General features: G+C 33.7%; 1 protein-coding gene across 2 annotated transcripts in view; it reads right to left on the minus strand.

The window, feature by feature from the left end:
- Atp6v1a (ATPase H+ transporting V1 subunit A) overlaps positions 1-13,196 on the minus strand; it is a 59,717-nt gene that overhangs the window by 22,627 nt on the left and 23,894 nt on the right. For both annotated transcript variants that reach the window (XM_047564553.1, XM_047564552.1), the window contains 5 exons: positions 8,035-8,129; positions 4,967-5,095; positions 2,188-2,402; positions 1,800-1,937; positions 4-155 (listed from right to left, as the gene is read on the minus strand). In XM_047564553.1, the coding sequence (XP_047420509.1) occupies positions 4-155; positions 1,800-1,937; positions 2,188-2,402; positions 4,967-5,095; positions 8,035-8,119 (719 nt within the window). In that variant the 5' untranslated portion in view covers positions 8,120-8,129. The remainder of the gene's footprint in view (positions 1-3; positions 156-1,799; positions 1,938-2,187; positions 2,403-4,966; positions 5,096-8,034; positions 8,130-13,196) is intronic.

Genomic DNA, 13,196 nt, shown 5'->3' on the forward strand with positions numbered 1-13,196 from the left:
TACGGAAAAAGGGCATCAAGGACTCGCTGACCAGTCAGCAAAGGATGATTGGCTGGCAGCTTCTCAGTGACAGGACGAACTTGACGAACAGGCCATACCTGGACCATGCTGAACTTTTCCTTTATACCTTCAAATTCAAGTTCTAAGACAACATCCTATAAAAATACAGCATGGTTTTCAGTGCAATCAAATTTGTAAATGTTTTTTCCTCCAAAATTTAAGCAACTCCTAATTTCTCTTGGGGATAGAAAGGTGGTACATGAAAGTGAGAAAGGAGATTGATTTTTTTTTATTGTCAATCTTTAAATATTGTCCTAAATTATTTTCAATTTGGTGCATTATACTTTTAGTGATTTTTAAAAGTTTAGGAATTGTTTTTTAGAAGGGAATATATCAAGCCATAAGGAAATAAATAAATTATATGTAAATACCTGGGAAAATCTTACAATTAAGATGCTCCTGGGGGGGCTGGGGAGATAGCTCAGTTGGTAGAGTGCTTGCCTTGCAAGCACAAGGCCCTGGGTTCGATCCCCAGCACCCAAAAAAAAAAAAAAAAAAAAAAAAAAAGATGCTCCTGGGACTAGGGAGAAGTGAAAGTTTCATATTTACTTTCAATTCTCTGTTTTATTATAATGATCTTATACTGCTTAATAAAAATAACTTTATTAAAGATCCAAAAATATTTATAAAGTTGATGTTTTTATTTTTATTTTTAGATGTTTTAAAATGTTTAAATATTTATAAAAGCAAAAAGGTAATGAGTCATATAATAACACTTGTGAACACAGAGATTGTTTCAACAACACAAACAACTCAAAAGTTCCAAGGCCCTACAGAATTCTATAATTTTCTTGAAACATGAATTCAATTTGTCTGCTTTAAGGTGGTTCTTCCATTTGGAATGAGTGAGTATTTAAGCTGTTGTGTAAGGCTAAGTGACTGTCCAGAACAATAATTTTAACTCAGATCTTGTTCTCTGTGTATTGCAGAGCACAAATTTATTTTTGTGAAATTATTAAAAAATAATCCCTTATCACATTTTATTGGGAGGAAATTATAGGTTGTAATGGTTTTCTCAATAAAGGTTTCTTCATACCCTCTAAAGATTATTATGTGACTACAAATAAAATTAAAGGACTATGTGATATTACATCACATACATATGTGATGTACATACATTATGAATATACATGTTATGTGAATACTACTAATGAAATCAAAGTCTATTCAACCCATGCCTGAAGAATAAGGATTTTACATAAATGTAGCATCAGTTAATAAGGCATAAAAACGTCATATTTCTTAAAAAAAAAAAAAAAAAAGCATATGTTTTGCTTTTTATACTCCCAACTCCAAGTCAAAACAAAAATATCCTTAAAAAATTGTTAAAGGAGAGTGATGTGGTAGCACACACCTGTAACCCCAGCTACCTGGAAGGCTGGGGCAGGAGTATCACAAATTCAAGGCCAGCCTGGGCAACATAATGAGATCCTGTCCCAAAATAAAACAGGATTCAGTGGTAGAGTATCTCTTCTGGGTTCAATTCCCAGTACCAAAAATAATAATTATTTTATTATTATTTACTATTATTATTATAGGACTGGAGCTATAGCTCAATGCTAGAGTGCTTGCTTAGCATGACCAAAGTTTGATCCGCAATACCACACACATATACACACAAATTAGGAGTTACTCAAAACCTATATCAATTCTTTAACTATTTACAGCATTAAAATGGAGCAACTATAATACATAAACAGGAGTGCTGCTCTGTGGGATAAAATTCAAATGATACTTACAGAGGTATCATAATTCCCAGGTGGGGCAATATAAGTCACAGTTCCTCGATTTCGTGGGGGTAACATGATTTTGTGCTTGATGAGAGAGTTCTCGTTGACAATTCCATAAATATCTCCACCAGTGATATGACTACCAACCTAGAGAACAAATGCATTTAACATTTAATGTTCAACTAATCATCAAATAGAATCATTCCTGATACTATAAAAATAATTTGCTTATCAATAAAACATACTAGATTCTACAATTCTATAATGCATTTAAGGAAAAATTTAAACTACGCTTCCATAGTCTATTTTGTTTGGACTAAGAGTACAAAATAGTTCACTAAACATTTATTTCACATTCTTTCACCAACTTTAGAAATTCTTGGTTACACAGACATACCCGTAGGTTTTTGGATGGTGTAAAATCCCATTTAACATCTCTGCTAAGAGCAGACACATTTACTCCTCTGGGGATGTAGATACTTTGGGTCTGACTGCTGATATCTGACAAAGGTCTTTGAATACCATCAAAAATAGCTCCCATAATTCCAGGACCGAGCTCTACAGAGAGAGGTTTTCCAGTGCGGAGTACAGGGTCGCCAACAGACACACCAGCTAGAAATACTGGTTGAGGAAAACTCACAATGCAAGTTTAAGGATATTATCAATAAGAATTATCACAGTAAAAAGTAGAGGTTCCCCAACTTTCTCAGTTCACAGCATCCTTAATACTTCAATAATACTTTCAGTGTTCCAGGACAAAAAATATTATCTTATAATTTTGATTAATAAATAGTTATGTCTAAACAACTTAATAAGTACATATATATCCTAAGAACTGAGTAGCAATGAAAGAATAATATGCATCAGTTGAAAGAAAAAAGTATAAATTTCAGTCCTAAATAACCACAATTCCTATGAACAGGATGTGGATTGTCCATTTGAGCCTATTTTCAAGCTTTGCGATTACAATGGAAACCATACTCCATACTGATTTTTACCTACGTGCTTTTTAGCTTAGTATCCACCAAACACTCAACTTTTCAAAGATATGACACCAATGACAAGAATGTAATGCAGTAATGAAAATGTTCATTATCTCAAGCTACTAGTTCACAGTGTCTGACAAGATGTCTAATATTTCTGTGTTAACCTCAAAAATTTTAAGTATCCTGGGCATCACATGAGTTTACTGCAGCTGCTCATAGTGTCTTTGCATTTTGGGAACCACAGGGCTGAAAACAGAAGCAAAAATCTCTCATTAATTCATCATTTCAAACACTACTAAAGAAAAGCAGTCTCCTTAAAAAGATAATAGTACCTGGACAAAACAAAAGAACTAAGGAAGTAACTTTGAAAGGAGGAGTAAAACCTGTAAATAAGCACAATAAATTCACCTTGTTCTCTAATATTTGTTGATAAGAGTAAAATCAGTATCACTTTTACTGAAAGCAATTTAGCAATATCTATTAAAATTAAAAAATGGATAAACCTTGACCTAGGCTCCAACTTTGCAAATTCATACCATGGTTATACTGCAGCACTGTTGATAAAAGCAAAAGATTAGAAACAATCAAATTTTCTATCATTAAGAAATCAATTAGGGTGGTAGCTCAATGGTACAGCACTTGCCTAGCATGGTTGAGGCACTGGGTTTGATTCTCAGCACCACACATAAATAATTAAAATAAAGGTTCACTGACAACTAAAAAAATATTTAAAAAGAAATCAATTAATAAATTGATAGGTCCATAAGATGAAATTATATGTAGCTATAAGAAAAGGATAGACGCATCTATGAATCTCTCTAGAAAGCTCTCCAAAATAAGCTTTTTACTCTCAGTATGATTATATGAAAAATTTTAAACCTAAAAAAAGCTGAAAAAATTTTTCAGTAAACTTCCTCTATTGTCTAGATTCTACCATTAACATTTTACTTTATTTACCACATTATTCATCCACATCTTCTGTAATGCACATATTTTTAAGTGGAAAAAAAAAAGTGTGGTACAGAACAGTACACGATGCCATCGTGTGGGGAAAAAAGGAAGGAAAAACGCATGAATTTGCTTAGATGTGCAAATAAGAAACTAGAAGGACGTATAATAAAAGGAGTCAATTAAAGTGGTAGTGTGTTGTGTGTTTTGAAAATTGATGAGATACAGGATGACAAAAGTAGGGAGGGTTGTCACTGTATTTATTTTCATTTATTGTAAATGTCCAAGCCATGCAATATATTAAATATGGGCTGGGAGTACAGCTCAGTGGTAGAATTGGTACTTAGCATGGATGAGGCCCTGTTCATTGTCCAGCAGGCTCCCCAAAATGATTAAATAAATATAAAGGTAACAATAGAAATTAGATTTCATACTTACAAACGTTTCTAATTTTATTTTTTCAGATGATTTTGTTTTAAATTAGTACCCAGTATTTGTACAGGAAAACCAGTTATCAGCAAGCATGAATTTTATAATGGTAAAAAAAGTGGTATAAAATAAAACTTGATTAAATACCCAAAGAATTAATGCTGATCTAAGCAAAAGATATATATGAATGCCCAAAAAGGTGATTGCTTTTCACAAGACTCAACTCTTTAACTCTTAATTTTTCAAAGAAAATTGAAAATGAATATTATGTTTAAAAGCCAAAATTACAATAACCAAACAATAAGGATTTCCTAGTGCTAAAGTTGTAATATTACATGTCACCTAGTGCTATTCATGAATGAAGAGAGACTGGTGACTGGTTTAACTATAGCTTTATTATTTTAAATAGAAATTATGACTGGAGAATTTTAACCACACAAATTAGTATTGTTATTCCATGCCTTATGTGTCCTTCTGAAAAAAAAATTCCTGAAGTTTGTGAACTCCTGAAACATCAAGAGCAATGAAAATTCAAAACATTAATACTAATTCCTTAAAATAATAGCACTGATTCCTAGCACCTTTTCTCCTTTCTTTAATATGTTCTATATCAGAAGTATACATGTGTATGTATGCATGTGTGTATAAATATGTAAGAGTATGTATGTGTGTGTATATGTATATATACATATATCGAGACTTCTTTATGACATCTACTTTTCCTGCTTCTAACATGACTGGTTGTTGCTGCTGCTTCCTTTGGCTTAATTCAAACACACAGAAAGTGGCAGGAAATTGAACTAAAAAGGATACAAGTTTCTTCATACACCTGAATAGTAGCCATGTCACCTTCCAATCGAATAATTTCTCCAACCAACTCACTGTGACCCACTCTCACCAGTTCATACATGGCTGCACCTGCCATGTCACAGGCTGTAACCACTGAAGAGAACAAAAGACTGTTTAGATTACTTAAGATTTTGGTGCTCTGTAAATACAATAAATATAATACATGCAGTCAAAACAAAGATAAAATTACCACTACGGGATATACTCATAGTTTTACATAAAAATGTACGCTTAGTACATGACATAAAGAGGTTAACAAAATAAATTTATTAGGCTAAAGTTTATTAATTTACATACTATACATGAAACTATTTTCAAATGTCTGAAGTCCGTAAGGCAAATTCTTTCCTGATTGTCCTGAGGCATATTCTGATGAACTCAGGTTATTACAATATATGTAATAATGGGTTTTTGAACATTAAAAAAATTAAAATTGGAATAACAGTTTTAGAATGCCATGCAATTCTCAGTTAGCTGTGCTATTGGTATTTTTGAGTACTAATAACTTAAAGTAACATCTTTACTTTCTAATATTTTCAATCAGTGTTTCTTAGAACTTTTCTGGGAGCCCTTTTTATAAACTAATGATAGCTCTACATAGAAAAACTCATGTGCATTCGTAGATTTTTTTCATAAATGATGAGATATTTATAATTAGTCACTACCATTGGATAAAGTCCAAATTATGAACACCAATTTCTTATAAATTTTGAGCCAGAATAAAATCTTACCATTTTGGACCATGTTGTCTAGTAAGCAAAAATTACTCTTCTGGAAGGGAGGGGAAGTTGCCATAGTTTTAGAAATATGCAGGAATAAATCCATTCTTAATATTTAGCTTCTGATACGACTAATTAGAATCACATAAATGGCAAGATTTCAGTGGAAACTTTTATGTAATTGATATTTAACTAAACTGTTATATACACAGATTTATTTAATATTTATGTTTATACCTACTATAAGAAAAATTACGATCCATTGAAATATTATAGATAATGATCTATAAAGTCATATTTCATAAGGCAAAAGGGTGCTACTTCTCTAATATTAGGACCTTAAGAATTAAAAATTGGTTCCAGTAACAGTTTACCACACAGTTCTGCAGAATGATTTTACCTAAACTCTGATGTTGTTGTTCTGCCTTGTCTCTAAAAGTTCTTATATTTAGCTTGTCTGTCCTAAAGACCCTCATTATTTTCCAAGATGAAAATTGTTTCTCTGAATGGCAAAAGAAATTGTAAACAATGAAAAGTATAAATGAATAACCTTTATTTAAATCATTTGCCAGTGAGCGAATACCAAGTTCTTAGGAAAAAAGAGGCACAGTGACTAATGGTCTTCATTTGCATAAACAGCAAAAAAGTATCATTACTTCCACCATCACCAGAGTAAAAAAAAAAAAAAAAAATTGCACAAGATTTATAAGAAGACTTAAGAAAAAATGAATTTTCAAGGTGCTAATAATAACACATCAATGAGCATGTTTTACATAGGGACACTGTGAATCACATTTTGCATTGGGAATGTTCAACAACAAAATGAATGAAATGATATTCATTATTTAAAAAGCAGGACTTCTGCTAGGTGTGATAGTGCACACCTGTAATTCCAGAGGCTTGGGAGGCTGAGGCAGAAGTATCTCTAGTTCAAAGCCAGGCTCATCAAAAGCAAAGAGCTAAGCAATTCAGTGAGACCCTGTCTCTAAATAAAATACAAAATAGGGCTGGGGATGTGGCTCAGTGGTCAAATACCCCTGAGATCAATCCCTGGAACCCGTCCCCCGCCTCCACAAAAAGCAGTACTCCCAAGCTTTGGCAGAATGGATATAAAGCTTAAAGCTGTTTTCAACAGTACCATGGAGATTCCTCAGAAAACTTGGAATGGAACCAACATTTGACCCAGCGATCCCACTCCTCAGTTTATGCCCAAAAGGACTTAAAATCAGCATACTACAGTGATGCAGCAACATCGATGTTTATAGCAGTTCAATTCACAATAGCTAAACTATAGAACCAACCTAGATGCCCTTCAACAGATGAATGGATAAAGAAATTGTGGTATATATATATATACAATGGAATATTACTCAGCCTTAAAGAAGAATGAAATCTTGGCATTTGCTGCTAAATGGATGGAACTGGAGAATATCATGCTAAGCAAAATAAGCCAATTCCAAAGAACCAAAGGCTGAATGTTTTCTCTGATATGTGGACGCTAATTCACAATAAGTGGTGGGGGGGCACTAGGGAAGAATAGAGGTACTTTGGACTAAACAGAGGGGAGTGAAGGGAGGGGAGGAAGTATGGGGGTAGAAATGTTAGAAGAATGAATCGGACATTATTAATCTATGTGCATATGATTACATGACCTGTGTACTTCCACATCATGTATAAGCAGACAAAAGAAAAGTTATATTCCATGTATATAAGATGTGTCAAAATGCATTCTGTCATGTATAACTAATTATAACAATTAAAAAAGAGAAGAAAGAAAAAAAAAACTGCTTTCCATTATAGTGTCAGATCATAAAACTTCCCTCTCAGAGGTAGCCAGCTATGTGATACCTGAAATAATCATTCATAATAATTTAGTAGTGAAAAGAGCAAAAGTTGTCATCACTAAGAAATTCTCGATAATTATTAAAGTTAAAAACAAAATTAATAGATTACTAACAGAATACCTGTTATCTGCAAGGCATTACATATTAAAACCTACAAATTTTATAGCTTTTTTTTTTTTAACCTCAAATTTAACAGCAAAAAGAGAAGATACAGGTAGAACTAAACACTGGTTGTACATCTACCTACCATAAACAGGATATCACAAAGTAGCACTTCAGTGACTCAAATTTACATGATCAATGCTAGATGAACTTCTACGATGGAGATATTACTTCAGTCCATAGCCACTATGAGATCTTTTAAGGACAAACAGAATTTATGTAGGTAAATAGAAACTTGTGTGTCTCTACCTAAAACACCCTGAAAAGACATTAATCAAAGTTAGGAATCCTTAGTCTTATTACTTACCAGGCCCTGAGACCCCATGAACATAACCAAATGTGCTTTCTTTATCTTCATCAATTATTTTGGGTAGCTTGGAGAAATCCATCATGTTAATTTACCTATGGTTTAAAAAAAAATAATTAATTACAAACCCTGGAACAAAAGAATCAATATAGGTACCTGTCATCTTTGGTGTATTTTTGAGTTACTACAATTTTTTTTTTGTTGTAGATGTACACAATATCTTTATTTTATTTATGTACTTTATTTAGTTATTTTATGTGGTGCTGAGGATCGAACCCAGTGCTCTACCACTGAGCCACAATGCCAGCCTGAGTTACTATATTGTTTATAGTAAAGTGTAATATGAAATTCTTAAAATTTATTTATAAGTTCCTCATTTCTGAATAATCTATGGTTTATAAATTATAATAAGCAAATTATATCTCCAAGTAAGGTATTCCATAGGAAATATCAAGTATTGCAAAAAACATGAAATATTTCTAATGACTTATTATCCCTGACCTACTCTCTAACTACTCTTACATTCCATGTCTATGCACTGTACATGGCAATTTCTCAAAAACATAGACACATTCTGCCTCAGAGTGTTTGTAAATGTTGTTCTCTCTGCCTGAATTGCTCTTCTCTCATGTATCTGGTACTGTACCTCTTTTGGATTTTTATTCATAATCACTTTCTGCATGAGGCTGCTCTGTCCATCTATGTAAATTGTGACATATTTTCCTGCTTCTCTGCTTCATTTTTTATCATAGTACTTTTTATAATGCAATAATTTACATATTTTACATTTAAAATTTTTTATTATCTATCTGTAAAATATTTCTGGGATCAATTTCATTTTTTTTTTCTTTTTCTCAGCAGAGCAGAGAACAGTTCAAGAAAATTCAGTTCGGGGCTGGAGATATAGCTCAGTCGGTAGAGTGCTTGCCTTGTAAGCACAATGCCCTGGGTTCGATCCCCAGCACCCAAAAAAAAAAAAAAAAAAAAAGAAAATTCAGTTCGACTCTTAACTTTATAGATATACAATGTGAAAAATTCAATGAATAAACTATTTAAGTCCAAGAAAACTGGTGACAGATCCTAGAGTAGAAAGTTTATTTTTCACTGTTGGTCTAACTTAATAATTACTGATGACTGAATAAAACTCCACTGTGCATATATACCACATTTTGTTTATCCACTCATTTGTTGACAGGCATCTGGGCTGTTCCATAACTTAGCTATTGCAAATTACACTGCAATAAACATTGATGTGCCTGTATAGTTACAGTATGCCGATTTTTAGTTTTTTGGGTTTTTTTTTCCATAAATACCAAGAAAAAGGATAGATGGGTCAGTATGGTGGTTCCATTCCTAGTCTTTGGAGGAATCTACATAATGCTTCTCAAAGTGGTTACAGTAGTTTGTAGTTCAACTATCATTTTACATATAAAGTCCCCAAATAACCATAAAGAGTCTTAGATCAATAAGTGATGCAGCATCAAATTATATAATTTATTTACTGTAAGTTCAAAGATTACAATATTTATGGAAGACATCTAGATGGTCAGGTAGAATTTATATAAACTAGGAAAGGAATGGTAACAAAAGCATTTCAGATGAAGCAATCATAAAATGGAGATAAAATATTGAGAACAGCAAACAAAACAATCCGACTGGTATAAAAGGCAGCAGTGAGATATAAGGAGGCAAAGGTGGGTCTTCAACTGAATAGTAAAAAACCCTCATAAGTATACTTTATCCTCTAAATAAAGGAAATGACTAAAGATTAATGGAGAACAGTTATGAGAAGATGAGTGTTCAATTACTCTAACAGATTAAAGTGGAAAGGAAGTACAGACAAGGTAGTTAAAAATGCTAGTTAAGGCTTGAATATCACTGGAATTCAATTTATTAAGTGTTTATTGAGCTCCTCCCAAAGAAAAAGCACTGTGTTAAGTTTAGAGAATAAGAGCTGTGACTAGAATACATGACTATTTTCAAGAAGCTTTTGTTCTCTTTAAACAACTGTATAGAAAAACAAAATGACCTGAGTGATCAACTGAAATCCAAATAATATATTGGAAAAGGAGAAGAAACTGATTCCAATGTAGGGGAAGAAGTGTAGATCATGTTAATGAAATATATACAGTGAATAAGGAGTTGGAAAGTTAAGTTTTAGAAACAGTTTAGCTAGATAAAAATAGAGGAAAGCCAAATCCTGATTTTTGGCACTTAATTGCAGAAGAATGAGGAGTGTTTCTCAGAGGTTCTAGGACCACTGATGGATCATGAAATATTCCATAGAAACACAGTTGGTAATCTATTAGTCAAGCTATCAAAAAGTTGAGGAGATAGTATAATAAGTCATTAACAGTGAAGTTTTGATGTGATTAACTTAGTGTTATAGGAAGGGGGAGGTTGGGCAAGGCTAACAAGGAAGAACTCAGAGATTATAGGCAAACAATGGAGATGATAAAAATATCAGTGGTTAAAACAGTAATGATGGAGGGAGGGATAGGCAGAGTACAGAGGATTTTAGGGCAGTGAAACTTCATTGTTGTGGGAATAATGCAAGAAACAACAAACAGCACTCAAGGAATGTGAGAAACCAAACTTTCTTTTGTGTTGGTGAGTCCAGAGGAGATTAGCACTCCAAAATTCTGAGCACCCCGATCAATTTTTCATAACATTTATAGGCTATCTAATGTCATAAGTTTTCTAGTCTAAAACAGTACATAACTGATACGAGTTTTCATAAAACAATATATGATTGTATAAGGGTCTTCCAGTGGGAACTGTTTACAACAGTTTACTGTTTACTGTGATAAAGGAATCCGGTTTACAAGGTCTACTGTATTTCTAGCCTTGAGCCCCCAGCTTTCACAGGGGCGTTTACACTTCAAAAGGACGTGGTTAGGTCCCAGGGAAAGTCCTTTACATTCCAAAAGGAAGGAGTAAATGGTGCTAATTAGTTTTCCTGAAATCCAGCTGGAGGGAATGGGGGAGGGGAACTCTCACTCTCCAGGGCACCCTTCTTACAGACAGCATCCTTAGTTTACTTTATACCCAGGCCTGGGTTAGTTGCCCACTATATTATGATACTGTTTTGGTAGATGTATGTCATTAAACATTTGTCCAAGCCCACATAATGTATAAGAGCGAACCCTAACATTAACTACGGACTTTGAGTAATAATGATGTATCAATGAAGGTTTCACTAATTTTAACAAATATACTACTCTGTTGGGTAATGTTGTTAATGGGGGAGGCCCTGCATGTGATGGGTCAGGGAATATATGTGAAATCTCTGGTCTATAGTGCTATGAACCAAAAAATGCTCTAAAAATAAAGCCTATTTTTTAAAAAGTCAAAAGTAAAATCAGAGAATAAAATCATAAAGAGATATAGGAGGCCTTACAAGTGAGCAGAAAATGATCTGAGGGGAGAGAAAAATGTCAAGAACACAGATGGCACTTGTGGGTGGTGAGACAGAGACTAGTGCAGGTTGGTAGTTTGTTTATAAAAATGAAGATAGGATGTAAGTAATCAGAAAAAAATGGAATTTATTAGAAAGAAAAACTAAACTAGATCCTACAGTCATAGATGTCACATAAAAGCAAACCAAGATTACTGGGTGTCTTCTGTAGCAAAATTAAGTTGGAAGAAGGGCAGTCAAGGGAGGAAGTAAAGAAAGGAAACTGGTTTATTAGGATTTTTGTCTTGAAGATGCAAAAGAAGAAGCCACTGAGTAAGAGCAGGTATGGGACTGAAAAAGACTGGAATATAAAGAGACAGAACAAGGCTCTCTAGAAATTACTAGATAATGCGGGGTGGGGAATAAACAAAATGTAAAGATAAATATGTTCGGAAATGGTTGGGCAAAAGTTTTAAAAGAAGTAGTGAAGAAGCTAATGAGGTCAAATTTCAGTCTTTAGAAAATCAAAGATTTTCAAAGTCAGAGGGGCACCTGACAATCATGCAGACTAACTTCCTTCCCAAATATGGGTATTTCTTCTGTAGCACTAATGATACATGGTCACCTGCTTTTCAAAGTGGAAAAGAACATGAGATCTTGAGTAAGCAGACTTGGGATCACATTCTGGTTTTACCAATTATATGTTGCAGAAACCTTGGACAAATCAGTATCTTACTATTTGAAAAATAGGAATACCCCTAACACTTACTCTAGAGCTGTGATTAAATTATGAATTTGTTTAAATGCTCCTGAAATGTAAAATGCTTACAAAAATTTTATCAGCAGTACTTGGACAGGGCCTTAGTTTTGAAAAAAGTCATTTTTATTTTTTTTTTACTATTTGTTTTTGTCTTTTTGAGATGGGATCTCCCTGTTTCCCAGGCTGCTCTTGAACTCCTAGACTCAAGGGATACTTCCACATCAGTCTCTGGAGTAAACTGAGAAAACGGTGTGCACCACCATGCCTGACTCTGCCATTCTATTTTTAGAAATTTCTTCCTTAAGAGTTTACCTTAAGACAACCTAAATCTACCTCCTGGTAACATCCGTTCTCTGGCCATGTTTCTTCCAACTTCTGTAGAAACAGAGCATGTTCCCTCTCCAAGCAAACCCTCCTTAATGCTTTCAGCTGTCTCTTAAAAGTCTTGTTCATACTCCTCACTTCTTTGCTGACTCTTTTTTGGGAAGTATTTCATGATGTCAATATATCTTTTAAAATGGAGAAAACAACAAAAACAAAAAATACTCCAGTTATTATATAAGCAAGAACTGAAGAGTATCCATGCATTCTGGATACTTATTGAATACTGATTGAGTCAGCTTTTTTGTTGTGACAAAAAACCTGATAAGAACAATTTTAGGAGGAAAAGTTTATTTTGTGGCTCAAGGTTTCATAGGTCTCAGTGGGCCAACTCCATCCTTCATGGACCAAGTAGGGTAGGACATCATGGTAGAAGAATATGGAGGAGAAAAGCAGCCAGGAACATGGTACCAGGAAGAGGAGAGAGAGAGAGAGAGAGAGAGAGAGAGAGAGAGAGAGAGAGAGAGAGAGAGAGAGATCCTCACCAGGAACAAAATAAATACCCTAAAGGCACATCCCCAATGACCTATCTCCTCCAACCACATCTTACCTGCTTAAGGTCACCACTCAAACCCGATCAGAAGATTAACACATTGATTAGGTTAAGGTTCTTCTAACCCAGTT

Source organism: Sciurus carolinensis, chromosome 9 (assembly GCF_902686445.1).
Source record: "Sciurus carolinensis chromosome 9, mSciCar1.2, whole genome shotgun sequence".
NCBI lineage: Eukaryota > Metazoa > Chordata > Mammalia > Rodentia > Sciuridae > Sciurus > Sciurus carolinensis.